Source organism: Oryx dammah, unplaced genomic scaffold, assembly GCF_014754425.2.
Source record: "Oryx dammah isolate SB20612 unplaced genomic scaffold, SCBI_Odam_1.1 HiC_scaffold_28, whole genome shotgun sequence".
NCBI lineage: Eukaryota > Metazoa > Chordata > Mammalia > Artiodactyla > Bovidae > Oryx > Oryx dammah.
Window position 1 is genome coordinate 19,404,616 of NW_024070212.1, and position 12,995 is coordinate 19,417,610.

Genomic DNA, 12,995 nt, shown 5'->3' on the forward strand with positions numbered 1-12,995 from the left:
GTTCAGTTCAGTCGCTCAGTCGTGTCCGACTCTTTGCGACCCAATGAATCGCAGCACGCCAGGCCTCCCTGTCCATCACCAACTCCCGGAGTTCACTCGGACTCACATCCATCGAGTCAGTGATGCCATCCAGCCATCTCCTCCTCTGTCGTCCCCTTCTCCTCCTGCCCCCAATCCCTCCCAGCATCAGAGTCTTTTCCAATGAGTCAACTCTTCGCATGAGGTGGCCAAAGTACTGGAGTTTCAGCTTTAGCATCATTCCTTCCAAAGAAATCCCAGGGCTGATCTCCTCCAGAATGGACTGGTTGGATCTCCTTGCAGTCCAAGGGACTCTCAAGAGTCTTCTCCAACACCACAGTTCAAAAGCATCAATTCTTTGGCACTCAGCCTTCTTCACAGTCCAATTCTCACATCCATACATGACCACTGGAAAAACCATAGCCTTGACTAGATGGATCTTAGTTGGCAAAGTAATGTCTCTGCTTTTGAATATACTATCTAGGTTGGTCATAACTTTTCTTCCAAGGAGTAAGCGTCTTTTAATTTATGTGGGTTAGATGTATCTATGTACTGTATAAATTCAAAATATCAACTCATTAAAAACAATAATAAACCATTCAGTTAATATATTATATATACTCTATTAAAAGCAACTATATTTCCAAGACAAAAAGTTTAGTGAGGACCGCAGCACTGTTTTACCTTCTTGAAAATCTAATGTTTGGCTTAATAGAAGACAGGTAGGCTCTCACATCTGGTTCTATATTCAGTTTATTGCTGTATACAAGTTAATAGATTTTTTTCACCCCTGCAGCTCAGCAAAATCATCACAGTAGACAGGCACAGGTCTCCCCTCACTGGGGGTGATGCCCATGCCCTTTCTCTGCCTTGCTTCTATCTTAGCAGACCATTTCTCTATGTACTCTCCCACTTGTTGTTATGCTATGTCTGTAATAATAAATTTTATGCCTGCAAAAAAAAAAAAATCAACAGGCACAGAAATCACAGAAACAGAGAATAGAATGGTGGTTGCCAGGAGCCAGAGAGTAGGGCAATGGGTAGATGATGGCTAAAAGGTACAGACTTACAATTATATAAGTTCTGGGCATCTACTGTAAAGCAGGGACTACAGTTAACAATGTGGCCTTATATACTCACAAATTGCTAAGAGACAACATCGTAAATTTTCTCCTAAAAAAAGGAGGGTAATGATGTGAGGTGATGAAGATGTTCAACAACCTTACTGTGGTAATCATTTTGCAATATACATACATGTATCAAATCATCATAACTTATACAATGTTATATGTCAATAATATATCAAAAAGCTGGGAAAAAGACAGGCACAAGGGCTACTGTCTTATATTCTATATACTACACTATACAATACTACAAAGTACCAGTAAACTTTGAAAGAAGTGGGAAGCTGTCTAACACAAAGGTAGAGTGTAGGCTCTGGAGTCAAGACTATTTAGATCTGCATTCTGGCTCTACTGTTCACTAGCTGTGAACCTTGAACAATTCATTTTACCTCACTGAGCCTTCAAGTGCTTCAATTATATCATCTATAATATTTTATTATTTTGCCCCTCACCAGCATAGCTAATTTTACATATATATCACTAGTAGACTTACTAAGTAATAAATTACATAATACCTCATGAATTGTTATGAGATCACATGCTAAGAACTCAGTTAATGTTGGCTATTTATTACGAAATCTATTAGTGACAGTGTTTGTGAAGGTATCTATCCTAATGATTAGACATTTAATAAGGAACACTGTTAACTAATAACAAAGTACTTGTAAGCAACTCGGGCTTTGAATCCACTGTATGTCTTTTCTTTCTCCCACTTGCTGTTACCTTCTGCCTTCAAAAAACTAGCTTATGCTTAGCCACCCTGAAAACAAGCAGCTTCCTTTTCCTATGCTAGAAAAATGTTCTAACAATTTCCTCAAAATAATCAACTGACATCTCTAAGTCTCATTTTCCAAAAATTTTAAGTGGGGATAACTCCTATCTTACAGAGCTGATGTTAGGATTACAGGTAACATATATACATATGACATCCAGAAAGAGTGCTCAGTGAATACCTTCACTCCAACCAAAACATGATACCTCTTCTAAACTACAACAGCATATATAAACTCATATTACCGTACTTCCCAGAACCAGCTATTTTTGTTCAATTCTTATCTTAGTTACAAAACATTAAGTTCCTTGTAATTCCATCTCTTTCCGCAACCTAACAAAGTTTTATAGAGAGTAAACATCTAGTATTTCTAAATTCATTTTCTGAATTCTGTATCCTTAGACATAGGAATACACACAATAAAAGAGATTTTAATAACTCAAGTAATACTGACTGCCTCTTGGACAGAGATCATAATTTTAAAATAATGATCCTGCTACTTTAAAACTATCACGATGATAAAGGGAACACAAAAACATAACAGGACCCATTTGGGTCTTTTTAATTAAAAATGAAGTTATAAAACCTAACATTAAAAAATTTTTTTCCCTTCTAACAGTGAAGTTTTCACTAACGGAAATACTCTATCTGCTTTCTCTCTCTCTCTCTCTCCCTCTGCCCCTCAGTGAGTACCAAAGAAAAACAGAGTGAAAGTAAGTGAAACTAATCACTAGTGAGTGAAGGAAGAGAGATGAGGGAAAGATAAAGGCTGCAACCAAAATTTAAAACCAGCATTCTAAACATTTTCTTTCAACAAACAGCCTCTAATTCAATGTTTCTTATAGAAAAAAAAACAATGAGGTATTTTTTAAAACTGTCTTTATCTTAGTCTGAAAGATACTTTAATGTTCTAAAGCACAAATGGAACTGTTGCCTTTATCCAAACAGTAACTAGATTCTACTACTCTCTCCACAAGATGTGCCTTTCTCCACTGTTCTATAATTAAAATCTGTGGGTACAGGGGAATCAAAAGCACTACAAACTCCTTTCTGTTTCCTTGACAAACAAAGAGCAGCTTAGTCAAGGTGGTTTGTGCAACAGTGTTAAGTTTTGGGGTAATTTTTACTAGGGTCTCCTGAAATCCTTCTACACATTAAAAAAACCCTCATGTTAAACAAACAAACAAACAAAAAAAAAAAACTCACAACTCTTATGTATTCTCAGTTCTCAAATAGCTGAAAGTTTAAAGCAACGAACTCAAAATACACCCTTAAGATTTCTTAAAGTACTGCTATAAAACACTAAACATGGGAAAAGGGGGGTGGAAAAGAGAGAGAAAAGATGGTAACTGAAGGACAAAAGCTTAGGAGAAAAAGAAGTTTGGATGCAACTATTATTTATTAATGAAAGGCAGGAAGCCAAATCACTAAAATAAAATCAGTAAGTCTTCACTCTCTTAAAAAATTACACACACATATACACTCAACCCCTTCTCTACCAACAAACTGTAATTTGGGGGGTGGCCTGTTTAAGGAAATGTTAGTATTAGTAATTTTCCACAGGACATGAAAATTTCCAATGGAATTTCAAGGTATTTCCACACCACAAAATCATTTGAAGTATTTCAATAGTGTTTCACACTCTGAGTTATGGAAATGTTTATTTGCTACATAATTTTAACATTTTAGCTTACTATAGATGCATAACAAAATTGTTTTACATACTGTTTTAAATCTACCTAGGGTCATGTATATAATACTACCCTTCAGCATTTGAGAGACAGCAGGTAAATGAAGACTGCAACAACTTCTTGTAAAGTCTCTTAATACACACAAAAAGGCTCCTTTAGAACACACCATTATAATAATTAGGTGTATAATTAAGGTAGCTCATGTTTTGAAACACTGTCTGAAAACATGGAAATCATCTACATCTCTATGAAAGGAGGGCAGGAGAAGGAAGAAAAGGTGACCAAGGTATCCAAAGGGCAGGGAGAAGACTGATTATGCAATAACTTTACAATTGGGAATTACAACAGACCTAATGCCTAACTGATCCAGAAGTGCTGTTAAACCCAAGCCAAGAGTAGAAACATGAAAAAGATCAAAATAAATTTATTACTTCTTTGGGGAGCTGAAAGTTCGTTTACCCTGAACTTCAAAAAGAACCCAAGCCAATAACACAAAACACCAACTAAGTAGAAAGAGATATCTAAACCACCGGAATGCCCCAGAGCCTTCTCTCTGGACTTCTTCCCTATCTATACTCACTACCCTAACTTACCACAGTGACTTCTCTCTCTGCACTTACTTCTAGTACGTCTCTTCCAGGCTGTCTCTAAAGACAATTTACAGACTCAACAGACACCCTGTGGTGACAGTCACACAACTTCGTGAATACACTGAAATAAGTGAATGAATTGTACACTTTAAATGAGTGAAGTTTGTCAATAAATGTTAACTCTTTCTAGTCACTCAAGGAAAAAAACAACACTCATTCTTGATTATTATCCTCTGTTGCTGCTGCTGCTGCTGCTAAGTCGCTTCAGTCGTGTCCAACTCTGTGTGACCGAATAGACCGCAGCCCACCAGGCTCCCCCGTCCCTGGGATTCTCCAGGCAAGAACACTGGAGTGGGCTGCCGTTTCCTTCTCCAATGCCGGCAAGTGAAGTCGCTCAGTTGTGACCTCATGGACTGCAGCCCAACAGGCTCCTCCTGTTACCACACATTTAATTCATTCAGAACCCTGATTGGATCTATTCTCAAAACAAATCTAGAATTAAACTGCCTTTTACTTCTTTCACAACCTGGTCCAAACCCACCAATATTTTATCCCAGGACTACTACCACAGCCACCGACTGGCATCCCTGTTTCTGCAGCAATTAGAATGATCTTTTAAAAACAGAAATCAGTTCACATCACTCCTTTGCTCTAACAGTTCCCCATCTCATTAAAAATAAAAGCCTAAGGATGCCTATAAAACTGTGATCTGCCCCTCCTGTCACATTACCCATCAAAATCTGAGTTCATCTGCTAATCCTCTCTTTCTTTACTCCTTTCCAGTCACAAAAACTTTCCTGTTGTTCCTTAAACTCACCAGGCACACACTAACCTCAAGACCTTTGTGTTTTTGTTCTCCCCTCACACTCATATCTATATTGTTTATAGTGCCTCATCTTCCTGCTCAAATGTCACATTCTCAGTGAGGCCTTCCCTTACACCTAATTTAAATTCCTGTAGAATGTTCAAACTACCACACAACTGCACTCATCTCATACACTAGTAAAGTAATGCCCGAAATTCTCCAAGCCAGGCTTCAACAGTAGCCATGAACTTCCAGATGCTCAAGCTGGATTTAGAAAAGGCAGAGGAACCAGAGATCAAATTGCCAACATCCGCTGGATCATCAAAAAAGCAAGAGAGTTCCAGAAAAACACTTACTTCTGCTTTATTGACTATGCCAAAGCCTTTGACTGTGTGGATCACAATAAACTGTGGAAAATTCTGAGAGAGATGGGAATACCAGACCACCTTATCCGCCTCCTCAGAAATCTGTATGCGGGTCAGGAAGCAACAGTTAGAACTGGACATGGAACAACAGACTGGTTCCAAATAGGAAAAGGAGTACATCAAGGCTGTATACTATCACCCTGATTATTTAACTTACATGCAGAGTGAAAATGAAAAGTGAAGTCGCTCAGTCGTGTCTGACTCTTCGCGACCCCATGGACTGTAGCCTACCAGGCTTCTCTGTCCATGGGACTTTCCCAGCAAGAGTGCTGGAGCGGGTTGCCATTTCCTTCTCCAGGGGATCTTCCCAACCCAGGAAAGAGTACATCATGCAAAATACTGGGTTGATGAAGCACAAGCTGGAATCAAGACTGTCGGGAGAAATATCAATAACCTCAGATATGCAGATGACACCACCCTTATGGCAGAAACTAAAGAGCCTCTTGATGAAAGTGAAAGAGGACAGTGACAAAGCTGGCTTAAAACTCAACCTTCAGAAAACTGAGACTATGGCATCCAGTCCCACCACTTCAGGGCAAATAGATGGGAAAATAATGGAAACAGTGACAGACTTTTTTTTTGGGAGAAGGGGCCTCCAAAATCACTGCAGATGCTGACTGCAGCCATGAAATTAAAAGATGCTTGCTCCATGGAAGAAAAGCTATGACCAACTTAGACAGCACATTAAAAAGTAGAGACATTACTTGTGAACAAAGGTCCATCTAGTCAAAGCTATAATTTTTCCAGTGGTCATGTATGGATATGAGAGTTGGACTACGAAGAAAGCTGAGCACAGAAGAATTGATGCTTTTGAACTGTGGTGTTGGAGAAGACTCTTCGGTCCATGGGGTTGCAAAGAATCGGACACAACTGAGGGACTAAACTGCACTGAACACTCTGTATTCCCTTTCCCTGCTTTATATTTCTCTACAGCACTCCTAGTATTTTTTACCTTCCAATGTACTTAACATTGTTTGTCCGCTGCTTGTCTCTCCTCACGAGAGTACAAGCTCCGAGAGGGCAAACATTTTTCTCCATTTTGTTCACCTGCTACATCCCCACTGCCTGGCACAGCAGGTATCCAATAAGGCACTGTTAAAACCACTGAATGTAAGGATTTATAAGCAGAATTCATCTTGAAACGTTAAGAATCTGTACCAAGTCCACTTACATTTGTACACATGTGATATGTGATTAAAAAATCATATGCCTAAAGCAGTATTGTTATACTCTATATGCCTGACCAACATACCTGTTACAAAGGATGAATTACAAGGAAAGTAAACAGTTAAAGGAACAGCTACATTTCAGATACCAGAACCACAGAAAATAGCTCCAGATCCTCAGATTTATGGAATAGCAAATAAAAGATTACAAGACTGCACTCTCCACTGACTAGTGGAGCTAACCAGAGTGGTACCCTAAACTTTCTACCACCAAAAACTCCTATTATTTAATCTAAAAGCACCTAACATTTAGAGATTTCTGTCAAGTACACAACTTTAATACCTAACATGTTCAGCTTTGTTGCTCCCCTTTTTAAAAATTATAAATGACTATCAGAACTTCAAATCTATACAAGATAATCAGTTTTCCCACAGAAAACAAAAATAAAAACAAATCCCGCAAAGCTTCAAGATCTAGACATTTTAGTTAATCTGGCCTAACAATGAGTAAATAGGTTATCAAAGGTTTTCTGCATTGTAGAAAATATAAGAAAGACTAGTACAGTGGCTATGAGTGTGAGTGTACACTCTAAATCAAGAATGCCTGGGTTTAACCCTGGATCCATCACTTATTAGCTCTCTAACCTTGGGCAAGCTACTCAACCTCTCAGTGCCTCTGTTTTCCCATCTGTAAAATGGGAATCATAATAATACGTACTTCAAAGAATTATGATGACTGAATGAATTAATGCAAAATACTTGGAGCAGTACCTGGCGCATAATAAGCACTTGATAAAAGTGAGCTAGAAAACTACCATCTTCATGGTTCACCCAAGGATTTGAGAAACCATTGCCATACACCAAAACTAGTAATTGCACTTTACAAATTCTCTGCAACAAATTAATCCTGTATGAAGAAAAAAGGTTTTCCCAGTTCATGTTTATATGACAGTTTCTGTTGCAGACAAAATACCGGATTGTACTGAGATTTGTTTCAAATGGGAGGGGGATAGGAGAAAAAAGATCGGCCCTTAAAAGGATAACTACTGAAGTGGGGTGATCAGTGTGGGGGAGATGTCATTACTTTTCTAATTTTGTACACATTTAAAGTTCATATCAAAAACAGCTAAAAGGAAATCTTAACAGATTTTTCTGTTCTACAAATGATTCTATTCTCCTATATCCCCCTTTTCTTCAAAAACTCACTTAAATTCTCATACACCTTCTAAAACAGAGCAACCCATTCAATGGTTGGAAGCAAAACATCGTGGAGATATCATGAACACAACATATTCTATTTTTTCCTACTACTTCAGAGAACTTGCTAATTCACTACAGAAAGGCTGGCTCAAATTATCTGCCCCTGACTAGGTATACAGTTTTCAGCACCATTCCCAAAACAGTAATTATTTCAAACAGTCAGGACCTTAAGATTAACTACATCATCCCTGTCATCATCATAAATAATCTGAACATATTTCTATACGCTAGGACCTATACTAAAATACATGCATTACCTTCTTAAATCTAGACAACAAGCCTATGAGAGAGAATTCTCTCTACTCACAAATCAGAAATCGGGGCTCACAACTTAAGCACTATGCATAGAATCACCCACGTTATTTATTAACTGATGGAATTACGATTTGAACCTATATCTAAAGTCTGTATTTTTCTACTTTCCATATTGATTTCCATTTTACATTAAAAATGGGAGGGATGAATGACATATAGAAATGACAATAGTCATATTGCACATCAAGCCTATTCAAGAGCCACATTTTGAAACTGTAAACAACCATATCTATTATTTCTTTTACTAAATTATAAATGTGGCCTTCTGTTAAACAGAAATTAAAACCATTCAAGTTCTTGATTAACTACTTCACAAAATTATATTGGCAAATATCTACTGATTACTTATTGTGTGCCAAACACTGTTCTAGTTGCTTGGGATACAGCAGCAAAGAAGACATAGCCCTGGTGAAATAACACAGACAGCAAACATACAATAAATAAATAATTTCATAAAATGAAAAATAAAGTGATATGATAGAATTCAACTGAAACCACTTAAGATCATTATGGAAGACCTTTCTGAGGAAGTAATATCTGAGCTTAGATCTAAAATGATGAGAAGACAGCAATGGAAGAAGCCTTAGAAGTAGTAGGCAGGGCAGATAGTGTAAGAACGTGTAGACCTTTTTACCTGTAGTAAAAGAAGTTTAACTCTTCAGCCTGTTGCAATGAAATGTCACTGGAGGGTTTTAAAGCACAGAAATGACATGGGTTCATGATACAGAAAGATCACTTTTGGAAAATGATAGCAGTGGAAGGGTCAAACAAAATAAAACAAGCCTGAATAAAATTGGTAAAACCCACCAGGGAGTGTGTCTTCAGGAAGACTACTTGCCTTCTCTAATAAATTATTTTCTTTATTTCTATTTATTTTTTTGCCATACCGCGTGGCTTTCAGGATCTCAGTTCCCCAACTGAGGACTGAACCTGAGTCATGGCAGAGAAAGCCCAGAATCCTAACCACGAGGCCACCAAGAACTCCCAAAATTATTTCCTCTAAAGTGAACTAAAGTCTCTTAATATACATTATGAAATAAAAGATTAAATGAAAATATCTCAGGAAGAGTTATACAGTTAAATTCATGCTGAGGCCTAAATATAAATTACTAAAGAACAGATGCCAAAAGAAAGACAAGCAAAAGTGGCATCAGGAAAATGGACAGAAAGGCTGTGAATCCAAAGATATCTATCTATTGCACAAATTTGCCTAAAGTTGATTTAGAAGCCAAACTCCAAAATATAACACTACCCTCCCAAATGTTTCTCTCAAAAGGTTTTATTTACAATAAGACAGATGACATTCACTAATGTAAACATAAAACAACTATAAATTACCCTTAACCATTTTAGAAAGTGAAGCCCATTTCACCAGGGGAAAAAAATCGGGTTTATAGAAAGCAAAAGCATTTAGCGACACAAACTATATATAATGCACTTCAAATGAAGTATTGTCTTCCTAGAGCAACCGTTCTTTTTCACTCTTAAAATACCACGAAGGGAAGTAAGCTGAGGCACAATGTAAAAAGTAGAGGCAGAAAAATTCTGGCTCCAGTGTATCTCATCATCGCTGACTAGAAAAAACATACTGTAATTGTCAAATGCAATCCCACAGGCAGGGATAGAGACCAACTTATCCTTGCAAATGAGGTAACCAATAGTTAAAGCACCAGAGCCCAAAGGTAGGAAAACGTTTTAAAACAGAAAGAAAAATATGTTTAAGAACAATATGTCCTCAAGCACTACTTGCTACCACTGGTAGACCAAATACATTAAAGAAAAAAACATGAAGACATTATTCTACAAAATTAAATGTGACCACTGTCATCTGATACGGTGGAGTCAAATCCCAACTCCACCATAAGCTTAGCAGCTTCCTTAATATTTCTGAGCCTTAGTTTCCCCATCGGTAAATCAACGATTAAAAAATCTACTTAGGGTTAGTTTAAGGTAGAATGAGATACTAGATATACTGTAAATGACAAAAGGCCTGGGCACATAGTAGATACTTATCATGTGAGTCTTTGATAGTGAGGAGTACTTGATATTGTATTTTCTAATTTTACTTCTTGGAAAGAAGGTAACTTTGATCTGCTATTAGTAAATACAGGTAATCTCACAAAACGTCTCTCCCAACAATAACTATACACAAATAGTTTGAAGTTTTGAGGTCTATGATTTTGCAAGTTTTATCCATCCGTTCCCTAAAAAACTAAACACATATCAAAACACTACACAGGGAGTAACAAAAGTGGAATAATAATAATAACTGGATGATGGGTTTCACTGCTGACAGCCATAGACAAGAAGTAACAACAAACAAAATTCAGAGAGACACAGGGATTTAGGGTCAACCATCTCTTCTGTGTAGGAAGGAACAATGACTTCTCCACACTTCCTTCGTCCTAAAGATTTGAAATCTGCAAACAATCCACGCTTCCTGACAATTTAATAGACTTCTTTTCCGCAGTAAAGCAGCAAAGTGAAATAAATTCAGCGAAGTAGACAAAAAAGCAATTAACTCGGGGTGAGCGGGGGGGGGGGGGAGTAGCATATATTCAAAAAGCACACTCCTGATTCCTTGTTTTGGTTACCTAAGAAACCAATTTCTATTCTTGAAAAACGTTATCTGAACTGACTGAAAAGTAGACGGATATGTTTTCCATTTTAAGGTATTAGTGGCAATACGGACTACGGTTGTTTCTGGTCAGTATCAAGAAGCCTGTATTTTACTGCAGCAGACACAGGTCGAGGAAAACCTCTCAGGTGGTCGGTCGCCTGAGCTCTATGTGGCGCTCACGTTACCTCTTCATCTAGGTAAGGTTCTTCTTACCACACATCACAAGTTTTAGGTCAGTGGAAAATAGAATTGTCCAACACATTCCCGCGAAGTAGGTGCATTTACTACTGCTTAAACCATAGCAGTACGAGAAATCATTCACACATCAAGGCCTATTAGAAATAAACGGACGCGACAATTTCTGTGAACGTTCAGTAAATACAACACCACCTCACAAGGCTCTGAAATAACATATAAATCTCTACAGAATTGGCCCAACGGCCCAAGGTCACGCCAAGTCAGTGGCTATAAAATCCAAGAAATGATGAGCCTCCTACAGTTCAGACAATCCTGGCTAGAAATAAGTCTGGGTTTGGCAACACTTGGGTTGAAGCTCTAATTTGAACAACCCCAACCGAATGCAGCGGCTCCACAGGGAAACCCTACACGTTTCGAGCAGTATTTCCTTCTATTCCCCAGTCTTCCCTTCCCTGGCCACCCCCAACACTCACATCTCCGGAGCCACTTCATCCAGTGGTAGACGATAGTAGTGTGGTGTTTCTTGTTCTCTATACACCAAGACGACAAGCCTTGAATAGATTCCATGGTGTTAGTTACCGACTGGAATTTTCGATCCAACGAGGACTCCAGAGCCCCTGCCGAAGAGGCCGACGAGGAGGAGGCCTTACTGCCGCCTCCGCCGCCGCCGGCCGCCATCTTCCCGGTTTGCACAAGCGCTGCTGCTCCTCTGGCGGCCGCGGCGGCGACGGCGACGGCGGCGGGAGCGGGCAAAACAATCACTGCGAGTGCGTGAAAGCCGCAGGTGGGGAGGGAGGCCAGGGGGTGGGGACGGTGCACGCGCTAAGCTCTTCTGGAGGTAGGACAGGAGGACCAGGTGCTGGGCACGCTGGCGGCTCCTACACGCTGCAAAGAGGGGCTGCGGGTTTCGAAGGTTTATCAGAATTGTTCAAGGGATTGTGTTTAAACCAGTCAGCAATCACGAAGAATTACGCAGAAAACAGCTCCTGCAAAGCCTTTCTAAACGTCTGGCCCGGAAATTAAATGGTTTTATACTCTTCGGCTCTCAACGTTTAAGGCCCTTCCCCAACACTCCTCTAAGAGTGGGCGTTAATATCTTAAAGTAAATACTACCCGACTGCCCCTTCAGTTGCAGAAATCTTTCTCCTTTAGGTCCTCTAGCACAGAAAAGCCCAAGGCTACCTAGTCAGGAATTTTTTTGCAACGCAATAGCAGCAAAGGGACAGCAACAGTATCGCGCACGCGCTGCTTGGACCCGCCCCTCTGCTTCCTTCTCAACCTAGAAAGCAGAGGGAGGCGTGATGGCGGGGCAATCTGGCCAATCAAGGGAGAAGACGAAGAAGCGCGCGCAGAAGCCCACAAGCCCCAAGGGCTAAGGAGGCGCTTCGATGAATTGTGCGCCTGCGCGAGAGGCCACCGTGTAGCGGGTTGGGAGGAAAAACGGGGAGGGAAGGGCGAGGGAGTTGGTCTGACTAAAGAGAGGTTGGGGGGAGGGGTTTCACCGCTCCACCCCGCGTTTTGCTTCCTAGCGAGGTGTCTCTCTTGGAGCTGTCCAGCTCACACCACAGGACCGAGAAACTCCCACTGTTCAGCAGCCACTTATTTTCTGGCACTTGCAGCTGCCGCTGCCGGCGCCGCTGCTAACTCCTCGGGACACTGACGCGCGACAAAGTAGATGGCAACCATCTTGCAGTGACTCAGAGGGTGCGCATGCGCCAGCTCCGGCAAGCCATTCACTACGCAGACTCCCAGACCAAACAATTTTTTACACTCCCCTTGGACGATACCATTCACAGCTCCTGGACCTTTTTGGAATATAGGAAGAGGAAGTAAATGACGTGAAACGAAAATTTTCCCTGTAGAATTTTCGAGACAAGGAAACAATAAAAGGCAAAATGTGATTCACCTTCGCCAATTATGATACAGTCTCGCAATTGCATAATACATTATAGTTTACAAAACCCTTAGAAATCTATTATATTGATTAGAACAACCTAAATTAACCAGGCCA

General features: G+C 39.7%; 1 protein-coding gene across 6 annotated transcripts in view; it reads right to left on the reverse strand.

Annotated features, from left to right (window-relative positions):
• The window catches only part of RPRD2 (regulation of nuclear pre-mRNA domain containing 2), a 92,216-nt gene extending 79,543 nt beyond the window's left edge, over positions 1 to 12,673 (reverse strand). For 4 of the 6 annotated variants that reach the window (XM_040230751.1, XM_040230753.1, XM_040230755.1 and 1 more), the window contains exon 1: positions 11,458 to 12,673. In XM_040230751.1, the coding sequence (XP_040086685.1) occupies positions 11,458 to 11,662 (205 nt within the window). In that variant the 5' untranslated portion in view covers positions 11,663 to 12,673. The remainder of the gene's footprint in view (positions 1 to 11,457) is intronic. The other 2 variants (XM_040230750.1, XM_040230752.1) reach the window with 1 other exon arrangement.
• Between the last annotated feature and the right edge of the window lie 322 nt (positions 12,674 to 12,995).